This window comes from Mesoplodon bidens (assembly GCF_964165515.1).
Source record: "Mesoplodon bidens genome assembly, chromosome: 3".
NCBI lineage: Eukaryota > Metazoa > Chordata > Mammalia > Artiodactyla > Ziphiidae > Mesoplodon > Mesoplodon bidens.
This window is the reverse complement of record NC_138178.1, coordinates 55,289,857-55,308,288: the sequence shown is the minus strand read 5'-3', so window position 1 is coordinate 55,308,288 and position 18,432 is coordinate 55,289,857. Positions and strand designations below refer to the sequence as shown.

At 41.9% G+C, this 18,432-nt stretch overlaps 2 protein-coding genes across 6 annotated transcripts in view; one reads left to right on the top strand and one right to left on the bottom strand.

Annotated features, from left to right (window-relative positions):
• The window catches only part of SLC24A1 (solute carrier family 24 member 1), a 40,870-nt gene extending 39,953 nt beyond the window's left edge, over positions 1-917 (bottom strand). For both annotated transcript variants that reach the window (XM_081228764.1, XM_081228765.1), the window contains exon 1: positions 774-917. The gene's annotated coding sequence lies outside the window, so the exon portion shown is untranslated. The remainder of the gene's footprint in view (positions 1-773) is intronic.
• A 1,088-nt stretch (positions 918-2,005) lies between these two features.
• INTS14 (integrator complex subunit 14) overlaps positions 2,006-18,432 on the top strand; it is a 36,227-nt gene continuing 19,800 nt past the window's right edge. The window contains exons 1-6 of one of the 4 annotated variants that reach the window (XM_081227405.1): positions 2,006-2,099; positions 6,413-6,696; positions 9,182-9,289; positions 12,907-13,062; positions 14,272-14,390; positions 14,833-14,975. In XM_081227405.1, the coding sequence (XP_081083531.1) occupies positions 6,475-6,696; positions 9,182-9,289; positions 12,907-13,062; positions 14,272-14,390; positions 14,833-14,975 (748 nt within the window). In that variant the 5' untranslated portion in view covers positions 2,006-2,099; positions 6,413-6,474. Of the gene's footprint in view, positions 2,397-6,412; positions 6,697-9,181; positions 9,290-12,906; positions 13,063-14,271; positions 14,391-14,832; positions 14,976-18,432 lie in introns of all 4 variants that reach the window. The other 3 variants (XM_081227406.1, XM_081227404.1, XM_081227407.1) reach the window with 3 other exon arrangements.

Genomic DNA, 18,432 nt, shown 5'->3' with positions numbered 1-18,432 from the left:
AATCTACATTTTCAACATGTGCTGTTGGAGAACTGGATGGGTATATGAACCTCCCTTGAACCCCAGTACCTGGCTTCTGTGAGCAGCTTGCTATTTCTGTCACTAACCTTTACTCTGCCAGACTGGAGACCAAATCACTCTGCCTTTCAAAGCCTCTGTGACAGCTGTCTACTGTTTCAAAGCAGGAGAAAATAAAGGGGATGATAGATTATGCAAAGGAAGTTGTTTACCAATTTCCTTTAATGTATGTGTGGAAACATGCAAATGCTAAGGGTCTCTTGAGTGGGAAAAAGAAATTTATTAGCCAGCTATGGCTTGAAAGACCTCTCCTTTAAGACCTTCTAACTCTTTGTGCTAATGTTCTCTGATTTTATATTCACTGAACAACCTTTTGATTTTTAATGGGATTCTACTAAGAATTTAAAAACAAAAACAAAAGCACCTACTAGTTGCCCTAAGTGATGTGGTCCTCTTGGTAGTCCTATCTTTTATCATCAGTTTTAATCGATTGCCTTTTGCTTCCCTGGTCTCCTAGAAGATGAGATCACCCATCCACAAACTAATAAACTTAATCTTTAGGGCTGGGTAAGGTAACGAATCAGTCCATGGAGCTGAGCTGGAACTACCAGGAGAACAGTGAGCGCAGGGCTAAGTTATCACCACATTAGGGGTAGCTCGAAAACTCCCTTGCCCACACGTTCTTGGCCACATCCCTCCCACTAGGGAAAGAGTAAGAAACTACAACGAAGTAATCAGGATGCAGCCTTACTTACCTAGATTCCAGTGCCTGCTCAAGCATAAAAGGGTCTTGAGATGGTGAAACCAGCCAAGTTGGGGAGAGAAATTCTGAAGCAAATAGGGCAGTCTGCCTGCCCCTGGGCCCTGATGCTGACAGGGACATTCCCATGGAGTGATGCGCCTTCCTCTGCCACCTCTGATATAAGGAGGGGACAGGAAAGAACTACAAGCGACTGGAGCCCACACTCTCCCACAGAACAAGTCAGACAGACTCAGTTGTTCGGTTCAAAGCATCCTCCCTCCTTGACCCACCTCCTACCTCGCCCCCTCCCACCAATCAAAAGAAAAGGAGGCAAAGGCCTGAAGCCTTCTAGAGGCCTTTCTGTTCCCACTTGTAACCTATGTGGTACAGCATTGTTTTTTGAACCATAACTACCCAGGGGCCTGCTGGCATCCATTCAGGCCTACCTCTAGCTGGCATTTGCTAGCTCTCTAAGAGGTTAGAAAGAAAGTCACTCCTTGTCCCTCCAAGGACCTCGCTGAGGCACAGGCTGCTATCGGGACACCAAGTGGCGAGAAGTGAGGTACGCGATGGCCCATGATGACTCACAGGAAAGCCTAAGTGCAAACCCCTCAGCAGCGCACCTTGGCCAAGGCAGGGGAACTGACTGAACCCTCCCTCTACTTCCCTCAAAGGGGTCGGGGATAAAGTGAGCATCCGGGCTGAGGAGACCAAGAGGGAAAGTCTTGACGTGGAAACTGGCTCACGTCAGCTAAGAAAAATACACAGCGTGCTCAGTATGAGCACTCCTCAGGCAGGAATTACAATTTATAGAGTAGGAAGAGGATTCTGTCAACTAGTTCAGAGGATATGAGTAAGGGGTCTGAAGAGGGACGGGGAAGAGGGGCAAATATCAGTGAGGGTCAGGCTTGTGCACCAACGAGCCCAGGTGAGTGAGGAGACAGTGTGAACTGGTCATGGGGTTACCCAGACTGGTGAGGCCCACGGGCCAAAGAGAGGCAGGTGGGCAGGAGGCCAGAAACAAACAAGGAAGAGCCCGAGAACGGGGAGGGAGAGAAGAGGCGAACACAGCCCGGGTCCGGCGCAGTTGGGGACTACGTGGGGAGTGTGGTCGTGGCGGTGGTCGCAGACAAAACGCTGCGAAGAGAAGCACTGAGGAAGACGCACCGGGCACCTTTTCCGCTGTCAACGCCCGCCCACGACGTCCTTAAAGCCCCGCCCCAAGCGCCTCACGCACACCCGGCGCCGAGTTCCGTTCCGTCGCGCGGCCGTATACTTCCGGCTGCGGCGCGCTGGCGGAAAGGTTTTCGTGACGGACTCTGACGGTGATCGTCGCGGGGTGAGTGGAGGGCGCTGGAGACCGTAGGCTGTTTTGGATTGCTTGTTGGAGCTGCAGGAGAAGGGGTCGGCAGCGGGGAACAACGCAGGGCCGACTCCCGGCCTTTCCGCCGCCGAGGTGGCCGCCCCGCGCCGTCTCTGCGGCGCCAGTTCCGGGGCACTGCCTTCGTCCTCCCTTCGCTCTGCCGCGCCAGAGCTCCGCACAAGCACCACGATGTCGGCCCCCTGCCCAGGCCCCCTTCGCCTCCTCTTCCCTTAAGAGACTTCCAGGTCTTAAAGATTTTTGACTGATTTTAAGGTAAAAATACATCCCCAGGCAGACGCGGTCCAAATGCAGTTCTGTATTTACAGGTTGGCACTTTAGAGGTGAAGTTGTAACAGAACGGTGGAGGGGACTCATCCGGGCAAGAGATGTGAGGCCAACAGACAAACTTAAGAGTAGGTTAGCGGATCCCTAGAAATTCGAGTGGAATCACGCTTTAAGAGCGATACTCCTCAGAATCAGTTTTTTATGAACGAGCTAATTGTCTTCTGGGAAGAATTATAAATGTGTAGCTAATGGAGATGACCAAATCAAGGGGCTAAGGGCTATTCTCAGGAGTAGACTGTTCTTGAGAAAAGAAGACCACTAGTTGTCTTAAGCATTGTATGTAAACTGTACTTACGAGAAAGCTATGGGGGCGGGGTGGAGGACCTTAGGGTAAGAATCAACCCAAGAGAGAAGTAACATGGTGTTTTCACAAAATTGCTGGACTGTGTGGGCAGGGACTTTTTTTGTTTTTAATCAGGCCTAGGCTACTTGAGTGAACCATCCTTCAAGAACATCCATCCATCTTTCACTTCTGTGCTGACAACCTGAGTTCTAAATTGGTTTCCCATGACTTTGCCATTGTTAGGAGGGTGTGTTTGGGGGTGGACATAAATGCATCAGTCTGAAGAAAGAGCCAGCTCTATAAGTGTCTTCCCAGAATGCAAGCCTGCCATCTATGGTCACCCATTCCAGTGTTACAGCAGATTTCATGAGCTGGAAATGCTTTCTTATATATGATCTAAATCTGTGTATCCTGATTCTCATTCTCCTAAGAGATGAGGCCAGTACTCCGCATCCCCAGCTTTCACTAACGTAAAAAGACCTCTGTACCTGAATGGGAATACCATAGGAGCTGGATAAACTCTATATGTGGGCAGAGGCATAGGAGTTCCTGATATCTCTGCTTGAACGAGGAGAGGAGGAAGTGTGTTTCTGATGTCCAGAGTTAAAATTTGTAATGTGTTTTGCCAAAAAATTAATGTTACATCTGGTGCTGAGAGGTAGTTTACTTGTCATTATTAAGTATTTGTCAAGTACATACTTGACATACACATGCCCACTGCTGTGATAGGTTCTGAGGAGACATTGGTGGGCAAAATCTCACACTGTCCCTGCTCTTGTTGAGCTTTTGGTCTAATGTAGTGTAGTTGAACCAGTATTGCACAGGACCTCACTTCTTGAACAACACAGCTGAGACCCAGAAAGGGTCTGGAAAGACTGAGTAGATGAAATAGCACCAAGTTGATAACGCCTAAGCACATGGCACGTGACAGCAGAAGAAACTCACAGGCTCTCAGAACCTGTTAACTTTGACTTCGGACACAGTTTTAGCAAGCTGGATTACCTGGCTTTCCAGCTCATAGTAGCCAAGAAGCAGCAAATCGGAAAGAGGGAGGATGATTACAGAGAAAAGTGGAATGCAAAATGATGGTCCAAAACTTAGTTACAAAGAGGAGGCACCAAAACAGAACACAACAGCCTGGATCCCTTGAGTACAAAGCAGTGTTTCTGGGTATGTTCTATATAATACTTGTTCCGTGGCACCAACTAATGATCAGAGAAGGGTTAAATGGGAAACACAGAGTTAACAAATTAAACTGGATTCTTTGCTGTAGAGCTTCTCAGTGTCTTTAATAAGACCTGAACTCATTTTTCTTGGAGCATCCCTGCAGGACAGTGTTCTGCAGCACACACTTGGGAGAATGCTGGTATAAATTAAAACATGAGGGCAGCAGCGTGCTGGGCAGTATTGGTGTTCAGAGTTGTGATGCTAAGTCAGAGTGAATTATGTTTAACATGCTGTGCTTAATGAGGCGCAGAATAAGGATGCACATTTGGGTTTTTTTTAATAAATTTATTTATTTTTGGCTGTGTTGGGTCTTCGTTGCTGCGCGTGGGCTTTTCTCTGCTTGTGGAGAGTGGGGCCACTGGTTGCGGTGTGCAAGCTTCTCATTGCAGTGGCTTCACTTGTTGTGGAGCACGGGCTCTAGGTGTGCGGGCTTCAGTAGTTGCGGCACGTGGGCTCAGTAGCTGTGGCTCGTGAGCTCTAGAGTGCAGGCTCAGTAGTTGTGGTGCGTGGGCTTAGTTGCTCCGCGGCATGTGGGATCTTCCCAGACCAGGGCTCGAACCCATGTCTCCTGCATTGACAGGCAGATTCTTAAACCACTGCACCACCAGGAAATCCCACATTTTAGTTTTTTCTATCAAAATGGAGTCTGGAAGAGTAATTTATATATCTCCTATAGTCTTTATCGATGTTGGATACATGAGGCCTTTGTATTTGAAAGGCCATTATGTGGTAAAAAGGCTTTTCCTAGTTGACATGAGTCCCTGATCCCCATTTATAACATTGTTTCCGTGAGGCAATATGCTCAGAGTTCCCAACAGCCTACTTACAAATGGAATTTTAGAATAGCACACGTTTGCAGTTGGACACTGTACTAAAACAAGCCCTCTGGCCACTGTTAAGTGTTTTGAAGTAAGTTCCAAAAAAGAAATTAGTGAACATTAAATTTCTGACTTGTTTATGTCCATCCTGAGTGTTCTCTAATTGTATATATGCAAAATTGTATATATGCAATATATGCAGTATGATTTTTATGAAGTTGTAATCGGTGTATGCATACAGGCCTGTGACCTGCTTTTCTCAGTTACTAATACCTATATAAATATTTCTGATATCTGTATATGTATCATTTATTTATAGCTATATGGAATTTAATTGTGTGAGTAGACTATAGTTTGCTTAATAATAGAGTAGCATCAGCAAGAGCAGATCTGTATATCTGGGAACTTTTTTCTTTATTTTTGAGCACAGAAATGTTTTCTTCATGCTAATTCTCAATCCATAATTTTAAAAAACTCTTTGTTTTCTACATTTCTTCTACACTTTGACTTTTATAACAGTTTCATGAGATACTGCCAGCTGTCATACATATTCTTTAATTTTGCTCTTTTCCTTCATAGTTCAAGAGCTGTTGCCTCGTTTATCTGCAGTGAGTACTACTGAGGCTAGCAGTTTGTTGTTTATGTCATGCTTAATGATTTCCAGCTTTGTCTAATTTTGACTATGACTGTACTAGCCTTTTCTTTTTTAAAATTTATTTATTTTATTATTTTATTATATTTATTTATCATTTTTGGTTGCGTTGGGTCTTCATTGCCGTGCGCAGGCTTTTCTGTCGTTTCGGCGAGTGGGGGCTACTATTCGTTGCGGTGCGCGGGCTTCTCACTGCGGTGGCTTCTCTTGTTGCGGAGCACGGGCTGTAGGCGCATGGGCTTCAGTAGTTGTGGCACCTGGGCTCAGTATCTGTGGCTCGTGGGCTCTAGAGCGCAGGCTCAGTAGTTGTGGCGCACGGGCTTAGTTGCTCCGCGGCATGTGGGATCTTCCCGGGCCAGGGCTCGAACCTGTGTCCCCTGCATTGGCAGGCAGATTCTTAACCACTGCGCCACCAGGGAAGCCCGGCTTTTTGTTTTTATATTTTGCGTTCATTTTAATTTTTTTAAAAAGGACATTAAGCAACAAGATAATTCAGCAAACACTTGCCCAAATACTGCTGTATTGAGTAAGATAGTGAAGGTGCCCAAAAAGAATTGTTGATTGTCAGAAAGCACCACCATAAGACAACTAGAAATGTTCTTTAGTAAATTAAGTGTCGGAGAGGTGATGTAGGAGTGTTTGTTATATTAAGTTGTGTATGATTTGAAAGTATTCAACTCAAGAGCTCCCTGAATTTAATATTTTGTTTTATTTTGTTTTTACTAGAAACATTTAAGATGGTCCTTGATTTATGGCCATTTAGTGGGTGATTCTAGGAGTGGTCCTCACAGTGAACTAAGCTACTTGCTTCCCTCCCACTGAGTTCCCTGCAGATTTGTTCTCACCTCAACTTAAATGGGGTTTGCCTTCACTTATTTCTGGAAAGTTAAGTTAAAATTATGATTAAAAAAATACTTTTTTCTCTCCATGACATGCAAGACCTAATCATATTTATTTTCTACAGCGTTTCTCTATCTATAGCTGTCTGTTTACATTCTGACTGGGAACACTGGGATCACTTTCATCATGCCTACAGTGGTGGTAATGGACGTATCCCTTTCCATGACCCGACCTGTGTCTATCGAGGGGTCCGAGGAATATCAGCGCAAGCACCTGGCAGCCCATGGTTTGACAATGCTGTTTGAACACATGGCCACAAATTATAAGCTTGAGTTTACAGCTTTGGTGGTTTTTTCATCACTCTGGGAATTGATGGTTCCCTTCACAAGAGATTATAACACCCTACAGGTACAAAAAGAAATGAGTTATTGTATGTACCAGGCCCAATTTATAGGAAGGAAAACAGTATTATCATATTGCACTGAATATTTACAACTGGAATTATTTAAAGATGAGTCTATGGGTATAATATCTGAGTATAACTGTAAAACAAGGATTCATAACCAGTAGGCCTTCTGCCTTTGGTAGAGCTATGAGTTAGAGCTGTGAGTTGTTGCTGTAGCCTCCTCTTTTGTTTTCTGGAATTCTCTGTGGGAGGGGAGCATCTCAGGATGTAGTGCCCTGTACCCTAAAGTTCAGGATCTTTAGGTTCAACACTTTTCTACTTTTCTATAAAACTTGAGATGAAAAACAGTCCTTCCAGGGACTTCCCTGGTGGCTCAGTGATTAAGAATCTGCCTGCCAATGCAAGGGACACGGGTTTGAGCCCTGGTCCGAGAAGATCCCACATACCATGGAGCAACTAAGCCCATGCGGCACAACTACTGAGCCTGCGAGCCACAGCTACTGAGCCCATGCACCTAGAGCCCGTGCTACGCAACGAGAAAAGCCACCGCAAGGAGAAACCCATGCACCACAACGAAGAGTAGCCACCGCTTGCTGCAACTAGAGAAACCCTGCACGCAGCAATGAAGAACCAACGCAGCCAAAAATAAATAAATAAATAAAATTTTAAAGAAGAAAAATAGTCCTTCCTTATAAAACCCTTATTCTAGAGTAATTCAGGAGTATATCTCCTCTCCAACAAATAGCCTTTGATTTACAGATGCCAAGAAATCATTTTAAAACCTTGATTGATAGGTGTTACCTTCCAAAGGTGTTGTCTGTGATATGTCAAAGAATTAACTTTCTGACAACATCTCTAAATTATTACTATTTCCAACAATGCCTAGCACAGTTCCTTGCCCATAGTGAGCAGTCAGTAAGTGTGTGTGAAATTAAAATGAACAGTTTAATAGTTGCTAGGCAGTTTAGAAATTCAGGATCAGGAAAGTTTGCTTTTTAAAATATAAGTAATAAAATTTTGTTAAATCATTTATTATCTCACTTTAAAAAAAAAACTATTTATTTATTTATTTATTTTGGCTGCACCGGGTCTTAGTTGCGGCATGTGAACTCTTAGTTACAGCATGCATGTGGGATCTAGTTCCCTGACCAGGGGTTGAACCCAGGCCCCCTGCATTGGGAGCATGGAGTCTTACCCACTGGACCACCAGGGAAGTCCCTATCTCACATCTTTTTAAGTGACTCAAAAGCTTTTTTTTTTTCCTTTTTTAATTGCACTGGATTTCTTATAGATGAGTAAACTAAGGATCTTGGATGTTCAGCAGTTCTGAAATTTAAAGAATTGCTATATAGGTAGTGAAGAGTAATGGTTGAGTCCTGGAGTCTGACTGACTGGGTTCAAATCTAGATTCTGCCACTTCTAGGTGTAAGACCTGGGAAAGTGACCTAATCATTTTGTACCTCAGTTTGCTTATTTTAAAAATAGGTTAATTGGGCTTCCCTGGTGGCGCAGTGGTTAAGAATCCGCCTGCCAATGCAGGGGACACGGGTTCGAGCCCTGGTCCGGGAAGATCCCACATGCCGCAGAGCAACTAAGCCCATGCGCCACAACTACTGAGCCTGCGCTCTAGAGTCCGTGAGCCACAACTGCTGAAGCCTGCGTGCCACAACTACTGAAGCCCGCATGCCACAACTACTGAAGCCCACACACCTAGAGCCTGTGCTCCGCAACAAGAGGAGCCACCGCAATGAGAAGCCTGCACACCGCAACAAAGAGTAGCCCCCACTCACCGCAACTAGAGAAAGCCCGTGCACAGCAACGAAGACACAACGCAGCCAAAAATAAATAAATAAATAAATTTTAAATAAAGAAAATAAAAATAGGTTAATTATCTATACCTTATAGCAGGGGTCCCCAACCCCCACCCCCAGCCACACAGCAGGAGGTGAGCAGTGGGCAGCTAGCAAAGCTTCATCTGCCGCTCCCCATCGCTTACATTACCGCCTTAACCATCCCCTGCCCCGCCCCACCCACCCCCCGTCTGTGGAAAAACTGTCTTCCACGAAACTGGTGCCTGGTGCCAAAAAGGTTGGGGACCACTGCGTTATAGGATGTTGTCATGATTAAATGCATGTAAAATGCCTAGAATGATGATGGTATTCAGTAAATCTTGTCATTATTTTTGTGATGTCTTTAAACGTTTTTCATTTTAATTATTTCTTTCAAGGTCCACTTAAAAAAGATACGAACTTGATGGACAATTCACTCTCACCTGATGAGAGAACAGAATAAAGGGAAGCTCTTTTAATCATCCTTTATAGTTTAGGAAATCTGTTTTACCATTTTTCTTTAAGAACGTACTCTTTGGGCTCTCAGAAACACAATGTCCCCTGTGTAACATTCATGCTTTGAACAGTTTATGTTTTTTTCTGGTAACAAATTAAAACAGTAAAGAATAATAAGCAATTTTATCTTTCATTCAATCAGGAAGCACTAAGTAATATGGATGATTATGATAAAACCTGCTTGGAGTCTGCATTAGTTGGTGTTTGCAATATCGTTCAGCAAGAATGGGGTGGTGCAATTCCTTGTCAGGTAATGATCAATTCTTTTTCTTTGCCCTAAGTTAAAAACATTAACCACTGAGGTGCTTCAGTTTTGTTCAGGCTCTGACACAGCATACATTGTAATTTCCACAAACTATGTTATACGCTTTTGGTATCTTTTTAAAAGAAGGCACTAAATCAACACTAATATATTCAGAAAGCAGTACAAATATGCCTTAAGGAAAGCATCCTCCTAGTAAATTGACTTATTGCAAACTAGCATTGTTTGTATAAAACACAAAGGGCTCACAGCGGAATTTTAGAACACCCCCTGGAAGGGGCGATTATAATTTTGAGTGATATAATTGTAAACATCAGTACAATATAGTCTATCTTCATTATTCCAGTGTAGCATTTATTCAGCAGACTTTTACCCTTCTCAACTACCTGGGTTGTCTAAAAAGTGAGGTGTATGTCATAAAATCTGTTGCCCTTTCCTTAAGAGTCCACAATAGGTGCACATATAGCATCAAATCAGAGCAGACTTGTAGCAATTGGAAGTTTGCTATAAACAGGTGCTTTGAGAAGTGGTAGCATATTTTAAAGGAGAAAACAGAAAAATTGCTAAAAGGAAAATCATAATAGTCTACAACAGGAATCAGCAAACTTTTTCTGTATTTTAGGCTTTGCAGGTGTCAGTGGCAACTCCTCAACTCTGTTGTCATAGCACGAAAGCAGTCATAGATAATAAGTAAATAAATGGGCATGGCTCTGTTCCAGTAAAACTTTATTTACAGAAACAGGCAGTGGGCCATAGTATATGATTTTTTATTATAGGGTCAAATATGGGATTCCTCAGTAGTGTCAGTAGCATCACTGATATTTGTTTTTTAAATAAATATAAGATTGTGGCTGCCTTGGGGTGAGGACAGGTTAGGGGCTGACCCAAATAAAACATGAGGGAATATGAGAAGTGATGGAACTGGTCTGTATCTTGATAGTAGAAGTGGTTACATCACTGAATGCATTTGTCGGAACTCATAGAACTATATACTAAAAAGGGTGAATTTTCTTGCATATGAATTATATCTCAATAAACCCAGCTTTTTTTTTTTTTTTTTTTTGCATTACGCGGGCCTCTCACTGTTTGTGGCCTCTCCCGTTGCGGAGCACGGGCTCCGGACACACAGGCTCAGCGGCCATGACTCACGGGCCCAGCCGCTCCGTGGCATGTGGGATCTTCCCGGACCGGGGCACGAACCCGTGTCCCCCGCATCGTCAGGCGGACTCGCAACCACTGCGCCACCAGGGAAGCCCAGCTTTTTTTTTTTTTTTTTTTTAAGCTTTTTTGTTTTTTCTTACTGTTTTTTCTTACTCAGGTAGTTGAGTTGTTTTATACAGTATGAACTCATGGGTTAGTGAAGACCCTGAGCTACTACTAAAAGGTTAAAAATCAGATCACTTTAGTGGACACTTGCTAAAAAAGCCAGTAAATACCTTTTGATCAATTTCAGAAATAAAAACCTTTGGCACCTTGCTTCATAAACATTATTTCGTAAAACCATGCATACAGACTGTCTGATTTCCTAGCAATATAGTGAATAAATGAAGTTTTGTTGTCAATATCTTCTGAACTGGAAGCTAGCAGGTAGCACAGTTTCATTTGCTACTTCAGTGGTTTTAGAGAAGAAACAGAAAACACGCAGGAGCCAGACCTTGTGCACCATGCAGACTTCTGCCTTTTAATATTTTTTTCTTCCTTTGCAAAAAGGAGGAATCTGAATTTGAGAGATACTGTACCCTGAGGGGAGGGAGCTGGGCCTGGATCCACTTAGACTTGCTTGGTGAGTTTTGGGGTGAACCAGGTCCAAAACACAGTGGACGTTATTAGTGATTGTTTTTATAATCAGTTACTATCAAACGGATTTGTTTTAATGTAGAATATTTTTAACCAAGTTTTTAGAGAGCTGGACTATGTTTTCATTATCTGAGTAAAGTCTGTCTCATTTTGACATTACAAGAAATATTTCATTATCACACAGCATCTGAAAAAGCTAGTGGCAGAAGTAAATCATTATGTAGCAATTGTTGGTACCTAGAAGAGGGATTTGCCTTGCCTGTCTTCCTAAGAGATGACATCTCCCCAGGGGACCTCTATTAAGCATTCTTGGGCTTTAGAAGTAAGTGCCAGTCTTGGCACTTCACATGGTGCAACCACCTAATACTGCCTTACTGGTCTGTTATTGTTAAGTTACTAGGCTAGGCTAGGGAGAGCAAAAACAATCCTCCCCTGGATTGCTTGGGAAGTCCACCCAGGACTTCCCAAGGATTGCTTTAAACAGTGAGGAAAAGGAAAATGATTTGTAACTAATGTCTATTGTTAGTATATTTTGAAGGCTTTTAAAAATTATCGGTTGATTAAGAATGCATTTTAAAGGTCTTGTCCATGTCTGGTTAAATGACTTTTATAAATACATATTTAATGCAGTTGTCATTTTAGTTGAGCAGGGGTAGGTAAAGTTTGTCATCTTTGAAAATCATGTGTCAAGGTTCAGTCTTCAGACTTCTGTGCTGGTACTTCCTAGGGACACACGTAAAATAGGTCCTTATGCCATTTTTTTTCTTTTTTTCTTTTTCTGCTGCTTCAGGTCTTAGTTGCAGCATGCGGGATCATTTTGTTGCGGTGCACAGGCCTCTCTCTAGTTGTGGCGTGCGAGTTTTCTCTCTCTCTTTGTGGTGCGCAGGCTCCAGGGCACGTGAACTTAGTTGCCCCAGGGCATGTGGGATCTTAGTTCCCCAACCAGGGATCGAACCCGTGTCCCCTGCATTGGAAGGCAGATTCTTTACTGCTAGACCACCAGGGAAGTACCCTTTATGCCATTTCTGACACCAGTGTCTTAGGTGCCAACTCCTTCTCTAAGAGATAGGGTTCTAGTTTTAATACAATTAAGTAAGAATTGGTTATGAATGGTTTTGTCTTTTCTTTTTTTTTTTTTTGCGGTACACGGGCCTCTCACTGTTGTGGCCTCTCCCGCCGCGGAGCACAGGCTCCGGACGCGCAGGCTCAGCAGCCATGGCTCACGGGCCCAGCCACTCCGCGGCATGTGGGATCTTCCCGGACCGGGGCACGAACCCGTGTCCTGTGCATCAGCAGGCGGACTCTCAACCACTGCGCCACCAGGGAAGCCCGGTTTTGTCTTTTTTTTAAGTGTTCATAGGTAGGTGCTTTTTTTAAAGGTTTAATAAGATAAAATACAGTAAAATGCATAGATCTTAAGTATACAGTTTACTGAGTTTTCACAAATGTATATACCTATGTAACCACTCCTCCAGCTAAGGTATAGAACATTTCCATTACCCTGCAAAGTTTTCTCATGCCCCTTTCTACTCAGTATTACCCCACAACCCCTATTTGATTTATCTTAGTTTTGTTTTACGTGGTCTGAACTTAATATATATGTGTAGAATCATATCAATACAATGTGTCTGTCATCTTTCACTTGACAAATGTTGTTGAGATTTATTCACATCTTTGTTTGTATTCCTGCAGAGGTACATTTTTCAGTGTAAATGCAATTAGGGAGAAATGAAAACATTGCCAAATGAGACTGCTTTAAATAAATATGTCATTTCATGTACAAAACTCCTCTCACTTTTTGCAAACAGGTTGTTCTGGTGACAGATGGCTGTCTTGGCATTGGTAGAGGGTCACTGCGGCACTCCCTAGCTACTCACAGCCAACGCAGTGAGAGCAACAGGTTCCCACTGCCTTTTCCTTTCCCATCTAAGTTATACATCATGTGCATGGCAAATCTGGAGGAGGTAATGCTTTTTACTAAGTTCTTTTTAGTTTGATTAGATACATTTTAGGACTCAGAAATGGAATATATTTTTTAGTATATTCCATTAATATTATATTATATATACAGGCATGTCTCGGAGATACTGCAGGTTCCATTCCAGACCACCACAATAAAGCAGGGATCACAATAAAGCAAGTCGCATTAATTTCTTTTTTTCCCAGTGCATATAAAAGTTTTGTTTGTACTATACTGTTGTCTATTAAGAGTGCAATAGCGTTGTCTAAAAAAAAAACAATGTACATACCTTATTTTAAAAATATTTTATTGACAAAGAGTGCTAACCATCATCTGAGCCTTCAACAAGTTGTAATCTTTTTGCTGGTGGAGGGTTTGAAATATTGCGAGAATTACCAAAATGTGACACAGAGACAAAGTGAGGAAATCCTGTGGAAACATTGTGCCGATAAAACTGCTCGACACAGGTTTGCCGCAGACCTTTAATTTGTGTAAAAAAAAGGCAATATCTGCAAAACTCAGTAAATGAGGCATGCCTACACTATAACATTGAACTCCATTGTTTCAACTGAGACTACTGATTATATTTGAAAAGACTCTGTGTCTCACATGCTCTCTGAAAGCAGAGTGTTGCCACATCTCAGGAAACATAGCTGGAGTTGTTATCCGTCCTACTTCCCACAAAGATTCTTCAGATGCTACAGAGTCAGAATGTTCTTTTTGGTGTTAGATGTTTCCCTCACTTAGGAATTTTTATGTCCATCACACCAGAAATGTTGACAGAAGTGTGCTTTGATTTTTTGTTGTTGTTAAGTAACATTACTCTGATGTATGTTTTATTAAACTCTCATCTCCTGGTTTTCCCATTTATTTTGGAAAGTTATTTAACGTTTCTTCACCTCAGTTTTTCTATCTTTAAAATGTAAATAATGATGGTTCTTACCAAAAGATGTTAGAAACACTTGGAAGGGAAGGTGCTATGTGAATACCAACTGTGGTCACCTCTGAATCTTTGCAAAACTACTTGGAATGAAATAGCTCTACTGGTATAATTTTATATAACATTCCTCTTTGGTAACCTTGAACCAAAATTGTTAGTTATTTTCCTTCTCACGTTATTAAAAAAAATCATCTTCGTTTTGTGACCTTAGTGTACTGATAACAATCTGGCATTTTATGCCACTTTAAAAGAGTCATCTGTTTTGCTTTGTAGCTTCAGAGCACTGATTCCTTGGATTGCCTCGAACGTCTTATAGATCTAAACAATGGTGAAGGGCAGATTTTTACTATTGATGGCCCCCTGTGCTTGAAAAATGTACAGTCTATGTTTGGGTGAGTATATACTTTGAGCTTTTTTGTCTTCTTACAATCCAGCATTATAATTTGATGTCAGACAATAGTATCTATTTTACTGTTTCTAATTGTGTCATTTCATTTTCCCCAAGTTGCACATTTTTCAGATAAAATGATTGGTAGTAGTGATTTTTAAGTGTTGACTCCCTTTTAAATTAAGCATGACTAAATCTGTAATGTCTATAGGTATTGACTTCCTTACAATGACAGCAATCTCAAAGATTTAACTTGCTTTTGGGCTTTTCAGAATTGAAATTTCCTCACCAAAAGTATCAGATTTTGTTCTATTTCACAAATGGTCAGATCATAGCTTTGGAATCAACTTGAAGGGAAAACAAACTTGACATCTTAAAAAGATTACTTGAAAAAAATTATACGTATCATATTACTCTTTCTGTAACAAATAATCATCATATTCTAGAAAACTGATAGATCTGGCATATACACCTTTCCATGCCGTTCTCAAGTGTGGCCACCTAACCGCTGATGTGCAAGTCTTCCCCAGGCCAGAACCTTTTGTTGTAGACGAGGAAATCGATCCTATCCCTAAAGTCATTAACACAGGTAACTTTTTATATACTTCGTTCTTAGTTCTTCTGTTATCCCTACTTTCTTCTAACTTCTGACTTTTACTCTCCTCTCTCCAGCAGGGTTGAAAAGAAATGTCAGTATACTTTGGATGGGAGAATGCATTGCCTAAGGGGTGGCAGATTAGTGGTCTTCCATGGTGAGGTCATGAGTTAATCGCTAATCCTAGATGATTATAACCACAAATTACCAGAGTTGGAAGCCAGGGCCAGATTCACTAGCATTGAAATCCTTGAGGTAGTTCTTAATAGAGATAGTAAGACGGATTAGCATCATTATTAAGGTCATATATGAAGAGCTAGCTTTTAGACTTGGCTGTGTGACTCTTCCTCTGTGACCCTGGACAAATCACTTCCTCTAGTTCTTATTGGCTAGGTGAGTGGAATCTCTAGGAGAAATGATGGTCTGTCAGGTCTCAGCTCTGATATACTGTACCCCTCTAATACTGCAGCTTGTATTACGACTAAAAGAAAGCAATGTGTTATGGCTTCTACCATGTTGCCAGTGCTATGCTTAGGTTAAATTGGCAAAGCCAAGAATCAAAAGTAACAAGGGGTAGTAGAGAAGAGAGTTGTCTCATATTGGCAGGTGGACTCCTTGAGTGGTGGGTATATGTTGAACCATCACTGTTTAAGTCACCATTGCACACCCTCAGTGCCTGGCTTAGTGTCTGATGCTTAGTAGATGTTCACTAGGTAATTGTTCAAACAACAAATGATTAAAATTGGACTTCCCTGGTGGTGCAGTGGTTAAGAATGCGCCTGCCAGTGCAGGGATCATGGGTTTGAGCGCTGGTCTGGGAAGATCCCACATGCTGCGGAGCAGCCAAGCCCATGCGCCACAACTACTGAGCCTGCGCTCTAGAGCCCGCGAGCCACAACTACTGAGCCCGTGAGCCACAACTACTGAAGCCCGCGTGCCTAGAGCCCATGCTCCGCAACAAGAGAAGCCACCACAGTGAGAAGCCCGCGCACCATAACAAAGAGTAGCCCCCGCTCACCGCAACTAGAGAAAGCCCGCGCGCAACAGCGAAGACCCAACGCAGCCAAAAATTAATTAATTACTTAATTAATAATAAAAGATATAATGAAAAATTTTTTAAATGATTAAAATTAAGTACAGCTGGAAATTCATTTCATTCTTGGGTATGTAGATTTTAAGGAGTTTTCGAGTGAAGGGCTGTGCACAGGCTTTTTTTGTTTTCTGTGCCTTTATTTTCTGCTCCTGCTGGAAGTAGGTCATCCATCTCTTTCATTGTGACTAGACAGCAGTGTGCCAAATGTTTTGTTGCCTTCAAACCAGTTAGATTCCACTTCCCGCCCATCCTTTTTGGATGAGTAACTTCAAATAGATCTTTTCTTCCCAGAAGTACATTACTTTCTATGTACTAGATTTCACAAATGCAGTGTTTAGGTGGGGAATTCAAATATGATAACTAGGAAGGTTATTGGAAGTTCTCTGAATGACTCTAATACTTTGCATTTTAAGTAACTAAGAAAATAAGGATAATTGTCTTTTATTTAATGGACTAACTTATAAAAGCTTCTAGTCCAAGATTTTTGTTATAGCTTATATTTAAACTACTAAAACATAGGCCTTTTTCTACTCAGATGAAAAATATATAACTGCTTATGCTGATTCATTCATTACTCAGCTAAAGAAGGTAATGATAGCAAAACTCCAGGGAAGCAGATTTCCTGATGTATAAGAAGTATGGGGCTTCCCTGGTGGCGCAATGATTGAGAGTCCGCCTGCTGATGCAGGGGACACGGGTTCGTGCCCCGGTCCGGGAAGATCCCACATGCCGTGGAGCGGCTGGGTCCGTGAGCCATGGCCGCTGAGCCTGTGCGTCTGGAGCCTGTGCTCCTCAACGGGAGAGGCCACAACAGTGAGAGGCCCGCGTACAGCAAAAAAAAAAAAAAAGAAGTATGGTATACTCACCATGATCCTGATTTTTTAAAACATTGTTTTGAGAATATGAGTGTGTATACGCCTAGAAGACAGACTAAAAAGCAATTCAGTAAAATATTAATAGAGGTTTCCTTTGATGAGGAATGATGAGTGACTTTATTTTCTTCTTTACAGTTTTTAGTGTTTTCTAAGTTTTTATACTACTTATATAATCAGAAAAAACTTCCAGAAAGTACTTTGGGTTACAACTATTTTTTTAAACTTATTTTAGATTTTCAACAAATACTTTTGGTCTTTAATACAGCTTCTATAAAGCAAAGAAACCATTGTCATATGTAGACTGCTACCTTGGTTTTGTAGAGAATGTATTTCTTTCTCAGGGAAACAGTTTTAATGCAAAAGCCTTACCCTCCAAGCATAGCTGCTTGCAGTTGTTGTGGAAGTATTTGACTATGACGCCCCCTGGTGACCTGAACATCCTGACTATTCAGAGAGACTTAACCATTAAGCTTTTGCCTTGGCTGGGGACCTAGCCTCATAAAAATAGTATAGCTGATTTGTCGTATAACTTAAGTCCCTTAAATAAAAGACAGTTGTCCTTATTTGCTTAGTTACTTAAAATGCAAAGTATTAGAGTCATTCAGAGAAACTTCTAATAACCTTCCTAGTCATCATATTTGAATTCCCTATCTAAACCTTGTGTTTATGAAATCTAGTACATAGAAAATAATGTACTTTCCCATAACACGAATTAATTCTTTGTTTTTAATTAATTTTTATTGGAGTATAGTTGCTTTACAATGTTGTTAGTTTCTGCTGTACAGCAAAGTGAATCAGTTATACATATACATATATCCACTCTTTCTTAGATTTCCTTCCCATTTAGATCACCACAGAGCATTGAGTAGAGTTCCCTGTGCTATACAGTAGGTTCTCATTAGTTATCTATTTTATATACAGTAGTGTATATATGTGAATCCCAATCTCCCAATTCATCCCATTCCCCCTTCCCCCCTTGATAACCATAAGTTTGTTTTCTACATCTGTGTCTCTGTTTCTGCTTTGCAAGTAAGTTCATCTGTACCATTTTTCTTTTTTTTTTTTTTTCTTTTTTTAGATGCATTGGGTCTTCGTTGCTGGGCATGTGCTTTCTCTACTTGCAGCGAACGGGGGCTACTCTTCGTTGCGGTGTGCGGGCTTCTCATTGCGGTGGCTTCTCTTATATCAGAGCACAGGCTCTAGGCACGCGTGCTTCAGTAGTTGTGGTGCATGGGCTTAGTTGCTCCGGGGCGTGTGGGATCTTTCCAGACCAGGGATCGAACCCATGTCCCCTGCATTGGCAGGTGGATTCTTAACCCCTGTACCACCAGGGAAGTCCTGTACCATTTTTCTAGATTCCACATATGAGCAATATTTTACAATATTTGTCTTTCTCTTTTTTTTTTTATTAGTCTCTGCTTTACAACAAAGTGAATCAGTCATACATATACATCTGTTCCCACATCCCCTCCCTCCTGCGTCT